Genomic DNA, 17,715 nt, shown 5'->3' with positions numbered 1-17,715 from the left:
CTGCCACTTCTTCTAGTACATGTTTTTTTATGATTTAGTGTGTAACAATTGACCTTGAATATGTTTGATGGCAAGTTGCTAAGGATATATTCTTCAAATGTAATTCTACCTCATATTTTTATATATCAAGTACATCTGTGTGCTTTCTACAGCTAAAATGACTATTCAGAAGAGCAAATGCACCTCTTAGCAGGACAATTTTTGAAAAATAATGAACTGACTTTGCTAAAGTAAAACACAACTTCCTTTAACCAGTATGATTGAAACTGAAACAGATTACAGGAAAAGAGGGAGAAATTACAATGGCTTCTGCAGCTAACATAGCAATTAGTTATTTTAGAACTGAAGCTGTATTTCATAGATGGCTGTACTTCTATAACTAGGCAAACAGTAAAGCCCCTTACTAGCCCAAAGAAAGCTTAGGAGTCATACTTGTATGGTATATACTTATAAAAGTGCCAGCATCCTGTTATGTTAATTTGAGTAGTCTTTAAAATGTATCAAGTTGGTATCAAGAAAATTAGATGTCGTGCAGGAATAATTTTGCTCTATGCTTAATTTTTAAATGTGCTTTACAGTTTGTTTGCATCTTCTAATATTTGGACATATGGCTGCTTGGTTTTCACTAACATTTTGCATGTTTTTCTGTTGGGTTTTCCAACCAGTTCCTATCTCTTCTGCAGAAGTATGATCCAGAGCTCTTTCGAATGGCTTTGCCTTGTCTAAGTGCTATAGCTGGTGCCTTGCCCCCTGATTATTTAGATACACGAATTAAGTCAACTTTGGAAAAGCAGACTTCACTGGATCCAGAAGGAAACTTTGATCCCAAGCCTGTCAATACAGCAAAGTGAGTCATATAAATCATAGTAATTTCCTTTTCTTAAATATTGTTGTACTATTACTCCTTATTAACAATTTTTTCTCTTCTGTAGGAAAAGTTGGCTAGTCACTGGCTTTTTAATGATACTAGTACTTTTCAGAAGTAGTGTAGGGATTTTTGCTTCCTCCTGCAAAATACTTCACTGCGACATATCCTGTTTGCTCAACATAAAACATCATCTTCTCAGCACTGTATGGACATTAAGTATGTTATATGTGCAGACTACATACGAAATTCTATACTTCTTATCTAGTTTATGCCTAGTTATTCAAATGTTTGAGATCTGTACACTTGTAATACGTTTGATGCTGTCATTATTTAGATTGTTCTTATGACAAATGGTACAAGATCACCAAAATCTGGTGATTCAGTTGGCCTATTGCCCAATTTTTATAAAATCCCCAGTTTTGAGAATTGATCTCAATCTGATACAGAAAGGTAAGCAGGTCATGTGTGATGATTTAATAGAGACTTGGCCTTCATAGTAACCTTGTGCCTTTAAAAATCAGATTTCTAGTATGTTTATATTCAAGAACTGAGGTTCACTAGTTGATTCTTGCTATTAAAGTCTTGCCTTTGCATCATTATGCAATGTGAAACATCCATTACAAATATTATCCTGTATTAAGAATTGTCAAGAAAAATACCTGTAGGTTATGGTGAAGCAGTGGTTTTTTCCTGTGATTTCAGTGTCTAATAAGTGCAGCTGTGATGTATTTGAAGATTCCCTGTAAATGCCATTATAGCTCTTTGTTTTGCAGCATTTCCTCTAAAGAAAATGGAATGGCAAAGCCAAATGTCTTGCCTTTTTGTGGAAGTGAAACATTCTGATTTGTGCTATATTATACCAACATTTTTTTCATAAATCAGACTGCAGTGACTTATGGTTGAATGACCATGCTCTCCTTTGTTTACAGCCTTGTACTTCCTGAAAAGCTGGAGTATATTGTCAGCAAGTATGCTGAACATTCCCATGATAAATGGGCCTTTGACAAGGTAGGAATTATTTTAATACCGGCAACTGTCAGGAAAGGACTAGTTAATAATAGCTGGTATGAATATTGTGAGAAAATGGGACAGTTTAACTGATAGGCCCTTGGTCAGAATGTGTTAATGTCTGCGTATTTACGGGTATGTGGAAGAAATCTTTTGCTCAAGAAAATGCACTGAAATTTGTCAGTTTTTCAAAGTGGGCACAATTTATTATGACAAATATTTGAGGGAAATGAAAAGGGGGCACTGGCTTTGGTTTTGTTTGCTTGTTTTTATTAATAAGACTGTATAGCTCTTACCTTCTGTCCTGGTTTAACAGTAGCACCCCTTATCCATACCATTCACGTCATGCTCAGATCCCACATTTGCAATATACCCTCACTCTCACCTCAGTGCACTCTTATCCTAGTGCACGGACAAATCCCTATAAAGCTGCTGAGTCCATTCGGTCCATAATGTTGGGCTCCATCTCTTGTAACAGTCTTTCAGAGCAGGAGAGGCTGTGTGCAGTGTGCACACTTGTGAATAACCTGGGCAATAGTGTCTATTGCTAAGTCCACCCCTTGATCATGAGTCCATCTCTATGTTACATCTCTGCCCTGATGGCCTGAAGTGTCATGGGCCCACCAGGCTCAAAATAATTCACCCTCCCCTCCAGCAGTTTCTGCAACTTGTCGTTGGGGACTCCACACACCTGCCTTCCATCTCCGATGCTTCCAAAGCACTGGAGGGGCCCAGTGGACTAGATACTCGAGCGTACTGTCCCCCACACCGTGACACTCATGACTGTCCAGCCTTGGGGAAAACCTCTTGGTCCTCCTATATTGTCGTCTAACCCCAGACAAGATCCAAACCTGACTGCTTAAGTATCAGACAAAATGGTCATGGGTAGAACACACTCTGTGTGTATGCCAACATGGTGATCCCCATCACAATCAGCAGGCAGGTCCCAAAGGTACCCAAAGGCCATTCAAAACCTTCAGAACTCTCAAATGCTGCTGCTGTACTTGTCACTGGGGCTGGTGTAGCTGCTGTGCTTGCCGGCTCTCTCACCACCAGCTTTCCTTTTTCTGAGTCCAGATCTTCCTCCTCTGCCTTGCTGGGAAATGCTGCGTGGTCTCCTGTGTCCTCCTGGGGCTCAGGCTCACGGGGCTCGGTGGGCGGCTGTCGGGGAATGCTCTCAGCTGCCACGGGGCTGGGCTCAGCCACGGGGCTCAGCTCCTCCGCTGCCTCCTCCCGCTGCTCGGCAGCCACCTCCTTCCCGGCCTCCAGCCCTGCTCCCGCTGCCGCTTGTTCCCTGAGGCCGCTCTCCTGGGCCGCTTCGGCCGCTGCCAGCTCCCGGGGCCGCTCCCCCTTGGCTCCTCGCAGCCTCATGAAGACGGAGGCGAGGACGAGGGCAAGGACAGGGAACAGCAGTGGGACGGCCAGGTACAAATCCACAGCCACGTCCATCCTGCCCTGCTGCCGGAGCCCACCCGTATTACAAGTCATTACCATAAAGTACAATGAAACAAGAACCTTAGCCGAAGTCCAACACTTGATAAACACTGTGTTAACAGCAAATATCGGCTCTGAGTAAGCAATGACATACAGAAACTGTGATATCAAAAAGAACAACTTTGAGAGCCAATGAATCAGCATTGTGCCTTGGTCAGATCTGTCATTATCTCAACCCTTCATGCCCCACATTGGGCGTCAAAAAGAACTGTCGTGGTTTAAGCCCAGGCCGTAAATTAGAACCACGCAGTCTACTCACCCCCCCAACCTTTCTTGCCTCTGCTCCTAGAGGGACAGGGAGGAGAATCAAAAGAATGCAACTCCCACGGGTTGAGATAAGAACAGTTTAATAACTAAGGTATAACACAAATCACTCTGCTACCACCAATAATAATAATGATCATAAAGGAAATAACAAGGCAAGAGAATACAACCGCTCACCAACCGGTACCTCGCCCCACCCCGCAGTGTTCCAGCCCTTCCGGGTACTCTCAGCTCTACATCCTGGGCATGACGTGCTATGGTATGGAATACCTCTTTGGTTAGTTTGGGTCAGGTGTCCTGTCTCTGCTTCCTCCCGGCTTCCCCTCCTCCCTGGCAGAGCATGAGACTCACAAAGTCCTTGGTCAGGGTAAACATTCTGACCAGCAACCAAAAACATCAGCTTTATCAGTATTATTCCCAGGCCGAAAGTCTAAACCACAGCGCTGCATCAGCTACTAAGAAGTAGAAAAAAAATTACTGCTACTGTTAAACCAGGACACCTTCATTTTGCTTGGTAATGATATTTTTTGACTGGGAGGCAGAGATTCAATTTTACTGCAGCAGCTTTGTGATCTAATAGTGTATCTGGGAAATCTAATGTCCTTTTTTATTTCAGGAAATGCAGCTTTAAGAAGGCTCTTCCTCTAATTTTCCAAGTGCTCTGTCACTGTGTTGTGTTTCTGTTTCACTACTTCAAAATAGCTACAAGATCAGACAATATATACTAAGTGATATATCTTTTTAATGTTTCAGTGAAACATTTAAAAAAGGCCTTTTTACTGTCACATTTGCAAATATATTTTACTGTTAATAAATATAACTTTCAGAGTTAAATTTGAGCAAAATGAAGTTTGGGGGAATTGACAATAGTTTTTGATAACTGTGTTGGAAATTTTCTGATATTGAACTAATTAATTCAATTCAAGTACGAATTTTAAATGTCTTTCATTCAAGGAAAAAAAATAGAATTTGGGTTAAGTAACTTATTGTAACTATTAATAAAAAAATCAATAACAATTTTATAGAACACTTACATAGAAATAATTCTGTTGTTGTGTGCGGATATGTATGCAGATTTGTAGAGAAAGATACATATATACACAAGGATATAAATATGCACACATTTATCTCAACCCATAAATTTCAAGTAGCATTGTTTGAGGTAAAAGATTCATTAAAGTTACGTTCTTTAGTGCTTGAGCTGTTAACGTTATATTTTCTTCTCTGTGTTGCTGACTTTAACCTCTCAGAGAATAGACACTTTCTTTACCTTAGCTATACCATCTATGAGTCCATTTCAAAGGGGCCAGTGTGTACTAGGCTCAGACCTGGTTTCATGAGACCTACTACTCATAGGTGGCATCTAATTTGTCAGGACCATGTTTTATTCCAGTGTATCTACAAATGGATGCACGCTCTTATAACAGAAATTTCTGTGGCACTGAGTAGCTATTGGAATAGCTTAGCAGTTCAGTACAACAAAGTAAACTGAACAATTTGCCATTACTCATCTATGTTGTTCTCATCTTATTTCAGTATATCTATTTTGCTTTCAGACTAACAGTGGGTGGAAGTACGGTGTTTCACTTGATGAAAATATGAAGACGCACCCATTAATAAGACCTTTCAAGACTTTAACTGAAAAGGTAATAGAGGAAATTTCACCTGCATTAATAGAAAGTAGATTGATTTGTGTACTTTTTAAATTCCATTTCAAATATATGCTGTAAGAGACCAATTAGAATTCTTACAAATAATTCTTACAAGAATTCTTGGAATTCTTGTGGCTGTTAAGAATAGAAACATTTATATGCTTAAGTAGTTGTCTGGATAATCTTACACAGGGTCTTGTATAATTTGCTTCTGTTAAGCAGTCTTCCTCAGCCAGAGCCAATTTGTATTCAGAGTATCAATAGCACAGGATTTTCAGGCCTTTGTGGATGAGGAATGACTGGCAGTAACTCCTGGGTTTTCAGATAAAAGTGTAATTTAACATAGCTGAAGGCAATTTTGTCTTCAAGAAAGATGGCAGAAAAATCTAAAGAAAGTATAGAAGATGCTTCAGTAGAAAATGGGGAAACATTTAAACTATTCTGAATAAACTTTCGTTTGAATTTCTTGACTAGACATATCTTCTAGTTGTCAGAACAGTGGACTGGTATGAATTCTGTTACATATTTTTCAGTGAATCATTGGGTGACTCATAAGTCAAATATTTGTCCCTTTTTACCAAACTTTCCTTGTTCAGAAAATGGAAATGATAAAAAACCAAGAGGGATTCAAAAGGTTTAATTTCCCAAGATTTGAAAATTGCTTTGAAGTCTTTGGAAGGGAGCTGAGGTTGGTTGAGTTGTTATTAAAACAGTTCAAAGAGATTTTTCTGAATTGTCTCAGATTAGACCTTTTGAACATAAAAATCAGGTGAAAAGTGTCATGTTAAGTAATTGTCATAAAAATTCTTATTCATGGTATGACCTAAAATACTTTTATTAGGTTGATTTGATAGGTCTTAATATGACATACTCAGAATTTTCTTTGCCACAACTTTTCAGATTTTCTGTAACACTTTACTTTTCAAAAGAATGCCGGAATAAAGGCTGTTCCCTAATTTTTTATCAATGGCTGTATTTATATGAAGAGGTACATAGATCAGTGACATTCTATGAGTGGATATAAACATAGGAAGACTAAAAAAAGGCCTTGTGCTGATGCATTCAAATGTACATACTTGCCTAACTAATTTCATAGTAGTTGTAATGCCATAAATTTTGTATTATTTTGGGCTAGAGGAATTAATAAAAAAGTTTCCAGATACAAACTACATCATTGCTCCAGAGCTCACTTGAATTCTGTTACTGTGTAACAGATATTCCAGAAATAAATGCTACTAGGAATAAAATGAACAAAAAAATGTAAGTATTTTAAAGTTTTTCTCATGTGTCCTCAGATATAATATCCAAATTTTGTTTGCCATTGTGGCATATGACAATTTATAAAGGAGGACAGGATATTTTTGTGTGTGTTTGTTACTTGCTAAATACAGAGAAATTTTACATTATTTTCTTCAAAGGAAAAGGAAATTTATCGTTGGCCTGCCAGAGAATCACTGAAAACCATGTTGGCCATGGGATGGAGCCTAGAAAGGACCAAGGAAGGAGGAGAAGCAATAATACATCAACGTGAAAATGAAAAACTCCGCAGCATATCTCAGTCTAGCCAGGTAAGGTGGAATTGCTTGAATTTAGAAAGCGAAAGACTTGTTTGTTAATCTGCTAAGAAATTATAAAAAACTATGTTAATTTTATACTCTTCTAATGAAAATAAACATTTAATGTTAGAGTTCTGAGATTGGAAGTCATGTCACTATAATAAAAACTGTGAAACAACACTAAAGAGGGGATTACAAAAAAGACAACTTTAAAATGATAAGGCTGTCACTGTATCCATTTTCCCAGAAGACGTGGAGACAGTTTTCATATACTCATTTAATAATTGCACGCTGAGACTGCTGCTCACTATGTGTCTTGGAGGTGGGCAACTATTTAAAACTATGACATGTGTTGGGGAATTTTTATTGTAGCCATTGAGGTGAATTAAACATATATTTGTGCTCAAATATAGTGAGATTTAATGATAAATACATTGGAGCTCTACTACTTATGTCGGAAGGAGCACACAAAAGATGTGCCACAAGCTGATCCCTTACATAAAGTTTTACCAGCACTGATTCTCTGTGAGCATTAGGCACCTTAAGCATATGTTGAATTCATTCCCCAGCAGCAGTTTTGCTTATCACAAGTGGCCCCTGAGCACTCTTGTTACAAGACAGCATTTCTTATCTCTTCAGCAAACTTCACTCCTTACAGGAAGTCCTCCTGTTTCTGGCAGTTGTGCTTCCAGCCAGCTGAACCTTTTCTGCAGTGGGCCTTCTTGCCCAAGAAGATACATGATAAAGACATGATTGAGTAGGGGATTTCAGCACATGTTTAACTTCAGCACATGATTGAAATCACTGATATATATGTGATCAGTTACATTTAACATAGGTTTAATAATGCTTAATTTAAGCACTTAAGGTTTGTTGCACTGCAGCTCTCATACTTTAAGCATTTAAAGACTACATAAATATACCATGCTTCTTTTTCTTATTCTGTAAATTGCATGAGACAATAACCTATTTTAACTTTCTGTTGTGATGTCTTGTCTTTAGTATATAGTTCATTCACACTCTTGCCACACTGTTCTGTCATGTATTGAAGGTGTATCTTGTATGCCTCATGATTGGTCTCCTCTCTTAGGCTGAAAAAGCATAGATCTTAGCATGTTGCAATTTGTTGCAAATAGGGAGATATAAGTATCTTCAGTAGCGTTCTTATTACTGCAGATGTATTCTGTTAATCATCCTGTGTGTCTTCAGTACATCGCAAATAAAAGGTGAACACAGGTTCTACAAGAAAGTTTAAAAATATGAATGGTGTTACTATAATCAGATCAACAACTGAGATGATGTATTTTAGCATTTGATTCTTCTATCTGAAATACTTTTACCTGAAAATAATTCCTTTTTCTTTCCTGCAGGGAAATGGATATAGCCCAGCACCACTTGATCTCTCTAATGTGATGCTTTCTAGGGAGCTTCAGGTTTGTATTTGTGTTTTGCATATATTGTGCTGAAGAGAATTAATATATTTGTTCTTTTATAATTAATGACTTGAATTTTGTCAGGTTTTATGAGCCTATTTGTGATTGTGTTTATGATATGCTTTTGTAAAAAGGTGCAAGCCATACTATTTATATATATAAGAAAGAGATTTCTACTGTTGATCCTATTGGTGCTTTCTGAGTCCATAGAAAAAGTTATCTCGTAACTAGGGAAGGGGCTGGAAACAGCATGTGATATATATGTACCCTGTGCCTATGCTGACTTCAAAGAACAGAAGAATGTAGAAATAATACTTAACTGTGATGTTTCTTTACCACAATAGTGTAAAATTACGTAGAATTACAAGTTTTGTCACTTCCTAATTTTGCATCTTGTGTTTTCTGATGGCAACGTAGGGAATGGCTGAGGTAATGGCAGAAAACTACCATAACATATGGGCCAAAAAGAAGAAAATGGAGTTGGAAAGCAAAGGTAAGCCAGAATCCTGTAAACCACACACACAAAAAGAAGGACAAAAACAAAAAAAAGACAAAAATGAAGGAGAAGAAACAGTCTGAAAGAAGCCAGTGTAAGACAATCCAAATTGAATAGTTCCCTTTTGTTCTTGAAGCAAAATAAATCTTACAGTAGAAAAACTTACAGTTCTTTCAACTTACTAAAGGTGGAGGTAGTCATCCTTTATTGGTACCTTACGACACATTGACAGCTAAGGAGAAATCGCGAGACCGTGAAAAGGCACAAGAGCTGTTTAAATTCCTTCAAGTCAATGGTATAATCGTATCTCGGTAAGTTGCACATTTTTTCTGAGATACTTGCTTACATTCTGTGCAGGAGCCATGATGATTGTCCTTGTCTCACTGCAGTGTGTTAGCACCATAATTACCATTTGGCATATCATATGTAAATCAGAATCCTTGTTATTTTTATGTTTAGAAGGACCTTTCTGAAACAGTGTAGACAGGTAATATTTTTAAGAAGTATGTGATCACAGTAGATACAAAACGCAACAGTAGTTTAATTAAACAAGCAGATGATCAAAACTTCTAAATTACCAGCCAGCAGTGTCAATAAGTGTAATGGGAAAACAAATCTGAGGTCTGATACTGAAACACCTCTATGTAAAAGTACTTTTTTATCCAGTTTTTAAGAAAAATTTTGGTTTGAATTCTGTGGAGCAGTAAGACAAAGTTGCTCTTTTGTGGGCATTTCATACTTCTGCTCAAGCAGAAGTGCAAACTTTTAAATTGAATTGCTGTTTCTGGAAGTCAGCTTGCCTGTGGGGACATACATTGTCAATGAAATTAAAATAACTTATTATACTGTATTTTTTGCCTTATATGATGGAATTGTAATTAATATACTGTAACTGTCATCTTTTTTTTGTATGTGAAACACCTGAGGACTTAGGAAACTGCAGTTTTGCTGGCATTTTCGTAATATGGACTATATTCATGAACAAAATTTTTCTGTATGTGCAGAGTTAGATGATTTCATTTATTTCTGCTTTACAAGTCTGTGTCTGTAGTGAAAGTATACGCTCAGAAATTTATACTAATTGATTATTAGGATCTTCAAAAGGTAACTTTGTTGGCTTCAGCAATTAAAAACATTTTTAAAGATACTAGAAGACAGCTCTAAATATACATTTCTGCCTTACTAGAAGAAAAATTACCTCCTATGTGGCAACATATGTAGGCTCTCAGCCTGAAACCAAAATGTAGGTATGCCAGCAGACATTTTTATATCCTCTATAATTGCTTTAGAGCCATTGAATAGGAAAAGCAGGTTTAGTTCCTGTAAATGAGTGATCCTTCGAAACACCAATGGAATTGCTTAAATACAAGTTTTAATATCTCTTTGTGGCTGTATCTGTTCAGGTTAAGAAGACAGTGTTTTCAGTGTTAACTAATTGAAAAATCCTGCTCAAACTCCATATGGGGTAGAGGCTGAGAGTTTTCAGCAACTGTCCATATAAGGGTGAATCACAATTACCATCTTCTCAGTGTTTTCTTAAGATGACTATGTGCATATTTCAAATACATACAAATTTTCTTTTCAAAGTACTGATTGCAATTACCACATTTCCAGAATGTCAGTCTTGAAGATGTTGGGCTAATTGTTAAAACATGGAAATTCTTTTTAACTGGAAACATATAGGCGGCATAGTGTGTCTTACGTTACATATACCATCTGCCTCTGTTTTGATTTTTGCTCCTCTCTGTCAGGAACACTTTTGAACTACTTTTGGGTGTTTATGAGATACAGAGAGATCTCTCAGGCCTTAATCAAGTATAAGTTAGAAAAAACATGGTATTCTGTTAAGCATCTTTATTTTAAATCTCTAAATCTCTTTTGATATCACCTTTGTTATTTAACAGAGCTACCACTGTCTTTCAATTTTCAGGAAAGTACATGCAATCTCTCAGCTACCGTGACTTATTATATACAAAAAAAAGATAACATTTTCAGTGATCTTACTGAAAATACACATAAATACTTAGAAAAATTATCCACTCCAAGAGTGAGGTAGCAGAAGATGCCTGCCAACCATATATACCTGCTAATACCCTTGATTCTCCCTAATTTACTCCTATACCAGTGCTAAGGAATCTCAGGACAAATGATCATTTTCTCAATAACACAACAATGAATCCAGCAACTTTCCTGTTTTCTTGTTGCTTTCTTGCTTTTGCCTCGGTGCCACAAACTACCAGCTCCTCACTTAAGGTCATTTTCTTTAATTGAGAAAGGGAGTTCCTATCTGCTATTTGAAGAGTCTGAAGTAGCAAATGAAGTAGCCATTTTGGGTAACAAGGTTTCCCTGAATGTTAGTTCTGCACTTGGTTAGATGTATCCTGGGCATAGGCTACTATATATGAACTGAAAGTCTCAAGTACAGTTTAGTCTTTTTAATGTTGGAATAAAGAGACCATGAAAAAGTTTGGAATAAAGAGACCAGGAAAAAGTTGCAAACTAAACAAATATACAAGAAAGCGTCAAGGAAATGAAGAAGAAAGAATTAATGATTTGTAAAAACAAGCATGTTTGAAAGCAGAATAAATTCGAAATCTATAAAGTTGTGTCACGAGGATGCTTCAGGGATTGGCATGCATGTCATGCCAGGAGAGGCTCTGAGGAGAACCTAGATTTTTTCAGTATTAAACCAGAAGGCTACAATGGGGTTTTAATACTGTCTTCAAATACTTAATGCAAGGTTACAGAGATAAGGAAGTCAAACATTCTCTCTTCAGATTAACAAGTTGTTACAAGGGAAATTCCGGTTAGATGTATGAAAGTATTTTGCCTTTATTTTTTCCACAGTGAGGGGGGGCGAACATTACAGTAGGGTCTCCAGCATATATTATGAGATTTCAGTGCATGAAGATACTCTATACATTATTGGACAAGGTTCTGAACAAGCTGATCTAACTTTGGATTTAGCTTTGACTGGAGATGAGGCTTGGATCAGATGATTTTCAGAGGTTCCTTCCAAGCTATTTTTTTCTGTGATACTAAAGAACTTTAGAATTTCAGTGAGGTAGGTTTTATTTGTAGCTGAAGTAAAATCTAATATTTTAAATCTAGGCACAGCCAACCATATATGTTTTTATTCCTGTTTAATATATTTGAATGTACTAGTCATGATTTAGGTCATTAATTTATCTCAAAGGATACAGAATACATGCATCTTCCTAAAGTATCACATACCATTGCAAGTTTTCAATCACTTTGAATAGTATAGTAATTTGTTATTTACATTTAGGTTTTCATTTAGTAGTTTAAGTCATTTTGACTTCATAAAATTCAAGGACAAAAATGTGAATAATGAAATGAAGTGTAGTACTTAGACTGATTTTGTAAAGATGCAATTGCTGACTTCCTAAACATTTGGCACTTTGATCTGTGAACAGTAGAAATTGAGTGGCCAGTGCATTGCTTTGTTGGATTAAAATGAACTATGGCTTCATTTGTGCAATAAGGTAGCTCTCTGAAGTCACTATTCTAAAACACATACATTTTGGAAATTTTAATCCAAAGCTATTATTCCACTTAGAGAAACATGAACTTATTTTAACATTTCTGGCTATGTAGATGACACCTAAGAGTTGCTGTGGAAGGTCATTTTCTTCTTCTTTTGAAAATTTAACATCAAAAATAATAAGGAATGAAATGCTTCATAGTACTGTCATCATCAATGCTACTTATCTTAATGTTTTCTAAAACAGGGGTCTGAATGACATGGAGTTGGATGCTTCATCCATGGAAAAGAGGTTTGCCTTTAAGTTCCTGAAGAAAATTTTAAAGTATGTTGATTCTGCTCAAGAGTTTATTGCACATTTGGGTAAGCTGCAGATTTTAATTTGAAAATAATTAAAACTGTTGATAGCTAAATATCTGGATATTGGTATGTTTAAATTTGTAGCAACCACTTCTTCTTTCATTTAAGAAACTTAAATTCTCTTTTAATTTGAAGATAGAATTCTTGGGCATCTTTAACCAGCTAAACTGTTTCTGCTGTTTTATTTGTATTTTAGCAAAAATAAGATTACAAGGATATATCAAAGAGCTATTATGTTATTTATTTTTAGACAACTTCTTATTTATATCTGCCTTGATTGTATCCTTGCAGAAGCCATTGTAACCAGTGGAAAAACTGAAAAATCTCCACATGACCAAGAAATAAAATTCTTTGCCAAAGTGAGTGATCTAGTGTCCTGGGTTCAGTATTTCAAGTAATGTACATATAAATTCCATTATACAGAACATGGAATTTTTTAACGTTAGACTGCTTTTCAGGTAATAGAAATATATCTATCCTATTTTTTTCATGGTAAGTAATAAATTAAATGTTATCAAATATTTCGAAATACTTTCAAAACTATTTCAATGCATTTGGTAAATCCAAATATTTCAATATATCTGCTTCGACACGAGAAGGAACATAGAAATTAAAAGGCAGCTTATTTATCACATGAAATTAAATACTCTTACTGAATATATAAATTATTTCTGAAAATTTTTGCCCTGGTGTATCACTGAAGTGTACAGTATCATTTAATTAGCAGGAAGAAATATTTCTATGCATAGTGTTGTCATACACATTTGTGTACCTAATAAGAAAATGTTGTCAATAATCAGATTTGAAGTAAGGAATGCCTAGAATTTGATTTAGGCTCTTAAAAAGAAAAAAGCCCTCTCCCTTTATATCTGTACTGGAGATTTATGTAAATAGTGGAGAGGAAGAGTCCTCTTAGTTCAGTGTTACTTATCTTTATTGAATGTGAGAAGATAAGCCTGCAGTATAGGATCCAAAATAGATCTGTGTAACTCTGTTTATTATTTATATCAATTTTAAGTAAAATTGTAAGCCTTAAGATTTTAATTTTTACTATTTTGTGTCTGAAATGAGAAAATACAGCTGCTACAGAACTTGAAAATTCTTTGAATAAACTTTCACCAATCAGAGCATTGTTGCAACATTTACCATTTTGCTCTGTGAAAAATACATTTTGTATCTGTATTTCTTAGGTTCTTTTACCATTAGTTGATCAGTACTTTACAAATCACTGCCTCTACTTCCTGTCTTCTCCAACAAAAACACTCAGTAGCAGTGGATATGCATCAAATAAGGAAAAGGAAATGGTAGCAAGGTAAGTAGAAAATTAAGATGTATACAGGAGGGTTCTATTTTGATAATTAAACGACTCTTAGATTGAAAGGAATGATAGTTCAAAAGCTCAGTTTCCTCAGATAGAAAGTAAATAAATTTATTCTCTATCAGAATGGCAGTGAGTGAATAGAATTCCTCATTTTAGTATTCTTAAATACATAATTAAAGGATTAAGTATATGTAATAATAAACTAACAATATCTAATTGTGGATAACATCAAAACCAATAAATGGTTCTGTAAGCAACGGAAGTAGTAAAACTTAGTTTCTAATTGGTTTGCGTGTCATTGTTGATGGCAGTTTCTGGTTGAAGCTTATCCCACAGTTGAGTTATTTAAATAGATTCACATTTAAATTTTCAGATATCAAAAAATGTGAAAATACCGTGATGCAGCTTTTTAGGTGTCATTATGGATTCTCCCTTCTCCACAAAATTACTTCTGCCCCTAAAGAAAAATTGCTGGAATTTAATAACTTAGATGTCTGTACTGTTTTATATTTGACCCAAAGCCAGCCATTTGACTCAAAGTTATTCTAGAAAACTCAATTAAAAAGAGACAGTTGCCTTTTAATTTATAATGTGTTGCCTTTACAAAAATATGGATTTCATTTTTCTGGAATTAACATTTAAAATTCGGTACTTAATTTATTTTTAGTGATGACTGTCATCTAATATTTTTGTTGCCAATTTTTTATTCCATTTAGGGGTATGCCACCAGTTATTTTGTTTGGGAAATTTTGTATCACAATCTCTCAACCTGTATTTTATGCTCATGCTTTCTTACATTAACTGTCACATTCTTAAATTTCTTTTGCTTTCCTTCACTAAGTTGAACAGAGTTTACTTTTTCCAGTGGAAGACTAGATATAAAATTTGAAAGTAAAGATAACTTACTTGTTGTTACATAACATCAGATCTGGCACTGAACTTCCTAGATTCTATTCTTCATTTTATCTTCTAGTGTCTCTTTGCATTTCTCTAAATTATTATTGCCCTTTTGTTTCTAGATGGGTGGTAGTCATTATAAAGCAGTTGCCCATAAGAGCGAGTAGACATAATGTCCCTAAGATTCTGCTTTACTGAGCTTTCAGATATATTATATACAAATATACAAGATAGTCCTCCAGTACCTGGGGAAGCCAGCTCAGGTTCAGAAGGATTGAAGCTTGGTTTCATTTAATTTTGTTTCATTTGAATTCAGTTTCATACTCTCTTTCTGAATACTCTATTGCTTCGCTGAAGTCAGTCAGGTCGGCTTAATAAAGCTAGAAAGATGCTTACTAGTGTTGTACAAAACACCTTCACAAAAGCTCATACATGAAGGAAGTTAGACCTCTAGTCTTCATGTCTGCTATTATAAATTCAGAAATATAATTCTTTTTCCATTCGTCACTGAGCAAAGTGACTATCACTTATTTTCATCTTATAGGAAGTATAATATTTTCTTACTATTGTGAAGATGACAATGACAGTATCTTGTTAGTACGAGACCATAGCAATTCCTAAGGTATATTTTCTTCATTTTTTGTTACTTCCTAATTCCATTTGTAATGTATAGCACAGATAATAAAGAAGTATGCCTAGCTGTCTTTACTTTTAGAAGTTGAAGTAGTCAGAGTTTGTGATTTTTGCTTTCTCTTCATTACCCTATTATTTTGACAAGTAGGTTAGATATGCAGGTTCCTGACATACTTGTCAGAAGCTGTTCTCATTTGTTTACATTTCAGGATTCATCTTCTCATCAGGCTAAACACCAGATTTATTTATTTACAAAGGATATCTTCACAAATTGCTTTAAGTAGTGTGTTATCATCATGCATGATTCAGGATGTGCATATTCAGGAATTATGTTGTGTGTTCTCTTTCATATCCGTACTACTCTTTATCTCACATTCTAAATAAATCTTAATCTTTGTCTTGTCTTGTATTGCTCTTTCTGTTCTTTTCTACTTTAGCCTGTTCTGCAAGCTAGCTGCTCTTGTTAGACATAGGATCTCACTTTTTGGTAAGTTGCTAAGAAAGATCTTTATGATAAAGTTAAAAAATATAAAGAATGCATAACCACTGTTTCTATCTTACCTGAACCTTTTCACAAGCTATAGGAAAAATTCTATAGAATGATGCATAAACTTCCAGTACAATTAGTGATTTCATTGAACGTGCCTCTGAAGCTAACAAATAACAGAGTAAGTAAAGTGTTGGAGAAGGGACAAATAGCAGCTTCTAGAATTTTCAGACTACCTTTTAAAAATCTCATGCCTTTGCATTTACTTTTAGATTTCAAAAGCCATCTTACATTAATTGTTTCGATTTCTGTCATCCAACTGTTGAATCCAATAGATTAATTTCTTTAATATGCTAGGGAGGTGTAGGGAAAAATAATACACCTTTTTTCAAAGGTAAAGGTAAGACAATTAAAAAAGAAATGTGGATATTACAAGATAGAAAGTTCAGAATGTTGCAACATCAATGAAAATGAGCCATAAGTAGCCACTAGTTATTCTTTTAAGCTGTTGTACGGAAACGGACTTAAGAAATTGAAAGTTAGTTCTAGAAAGAGACCTAACTCTCCCTCCAGTGACTTAAGGTGGTAAGACTTATGTCTTGTTTAACCTCTGCATCTCCAATAACAACATTTTGGATTGTTAGATTATCCTACATTTTCTATACTGTCGTGCTATCATAGTATCTCTTTCTAACCAGGGAGTGATTCTGCTACAATGGTGAACTGCCTGCACATCTTAGCTCAGTCTCTTGATACACGGTAAGTTTGCAACATTTGTACCAACTACAAACTACATAGATGTCCTCAAGCTGTTCAGGAGCAGTTGGATTATTTCTGTATTTTTTATTCCTTAGTTGTAATTAATGATATCAGCAGTATCAATAATTCAGATATTGACCTCCGTATTAAGAGATTTCATCTAAAGGGTTTCATCTCATTTTTCTGTTCAATGCCTGTCATTAAAACATTGAAACTTTTGTCACCATTTTCAAGGGCATCTGAAGACTTTATTGGGAGATATAAATGACACAAACTTTGGAACTACAAGTATTGATACCTTTAGAGTATGTTGATACAGTTTAGTACACTGGAAAATCTGGCTTTAGAAGTATGAAGAATGTCTTAATATTTGTGCACAGTTACATTTGCAGAATTTTACTGTTTACCATTTAAATACTTAAGTACATTAAAACACAGGCTGGAATAGTTTTCTAACATGAACTGTTTTCTGGCCTAGTTATGTTATACGGCAGCCTGACAGTGAACTCATTGTGAATAATAACACTGGAAAGCTTCATTAAGGGCTTGGAGAAGAGTGCAAAAACATTAAAGAATGGGACTGTGATGGTAGTATTGCAGTAGCATTTTCTAGATTTAGAGTGCTTTGAAGATGCATCTAAGCATGCATCCTGACTTGCATATCTAATTGCTGTAGCTCCCAGAAAAATTTAGGAATTAAGAGTTATTTTTCTTGAGCATATTGTACAGAGGAACTTTCTCACCACCTATGATGTCTGCTGAGAAGGCATGGTCTTATTGGAAAGCAGATAACAAAACCAGGAAAGCCAAGACTGAGAAGCAAGCTCTTTCTTCTTATTAATTTGTATTAAATACTCCAAGCTAATTGCTGCTTACACTACTATGTAGATGTAACTGTCCTTTGCAGTTCATAACATAAAGTTCATCGATATATGTGTGTGTTTTCAAAGATTAATAGAATGTAACATGTGCATACATATCT

General features: G+C 35.5%; 1 protein-coding gene across 1 annotated transcript in view; it reads left to right on the top strand.

Annotated features, from left to right (window-relative positions):
- RYR3 (ryanodine receptor 3) overlaps nt 1-17,715 on the top strand; it is a gene marked incomplete at its 5' end in the record, with an annotated part of 224,891 nt that overhangs the window by 149,857 nt on the left and 57,319 nt on the right. The window contains 12 exons of the mRNA XM_080618062.1: nt 684-847; nt 1,798-1,876; nt 5,191-5,280; nt 6,705-6,854; nt 8,213-8,275; nt 8,693-8,768; nt 8,959-9,082; nt 12,524-12,639; nt 12,928-12,995; nt 13,827-13,948; nt 15,925-15,974; nt 16,673-16,733. Coding sequence (XP_080474188.1) covers nt 684-847; nt 1,798-1,876; nt 5,191-5,280; nt 6,705-6,854; nt 8,213-8,275; nt 8,693-8,768; nt 8,959-9,082; nt 12,524-12,639; nt 12,928-12,995; nt 13,827-13,948; nt 15,925-15,974; nt 16,673-16,733 — 1,163 coding nt within the window. The remainder of the gene's footprint in view (nt 1-683; nt 848-1,797; nt 1,877-5,190; nt 5,281-6,704; nt 6,855-8,212; nt 8,276-8,692; nt 8,769-8,958; nt 9,083-12,523; nt 12,640-12,927; nt 12,996-13,826; nt 13,949-15,924; nt 15,975-16,672; nt 16,734-17,715) is intronic.

Source organism: Psittacula echo, assembly GCF_963264785.1.
Source record: "Psittacula echo genome assembly, chromosome: 5".
In the NCBI taxonomy this organism is placed as follows: Eukaryota; Metazoa; Chordata; class Aves; order Psittaciformes; family Psittacidae; genus Psittacula; species Psittacula echo.
Note: the sequence above shows the minus strand (reverse complement) of the source record. Positions and strands in the feature narration are given on the sequence as shown.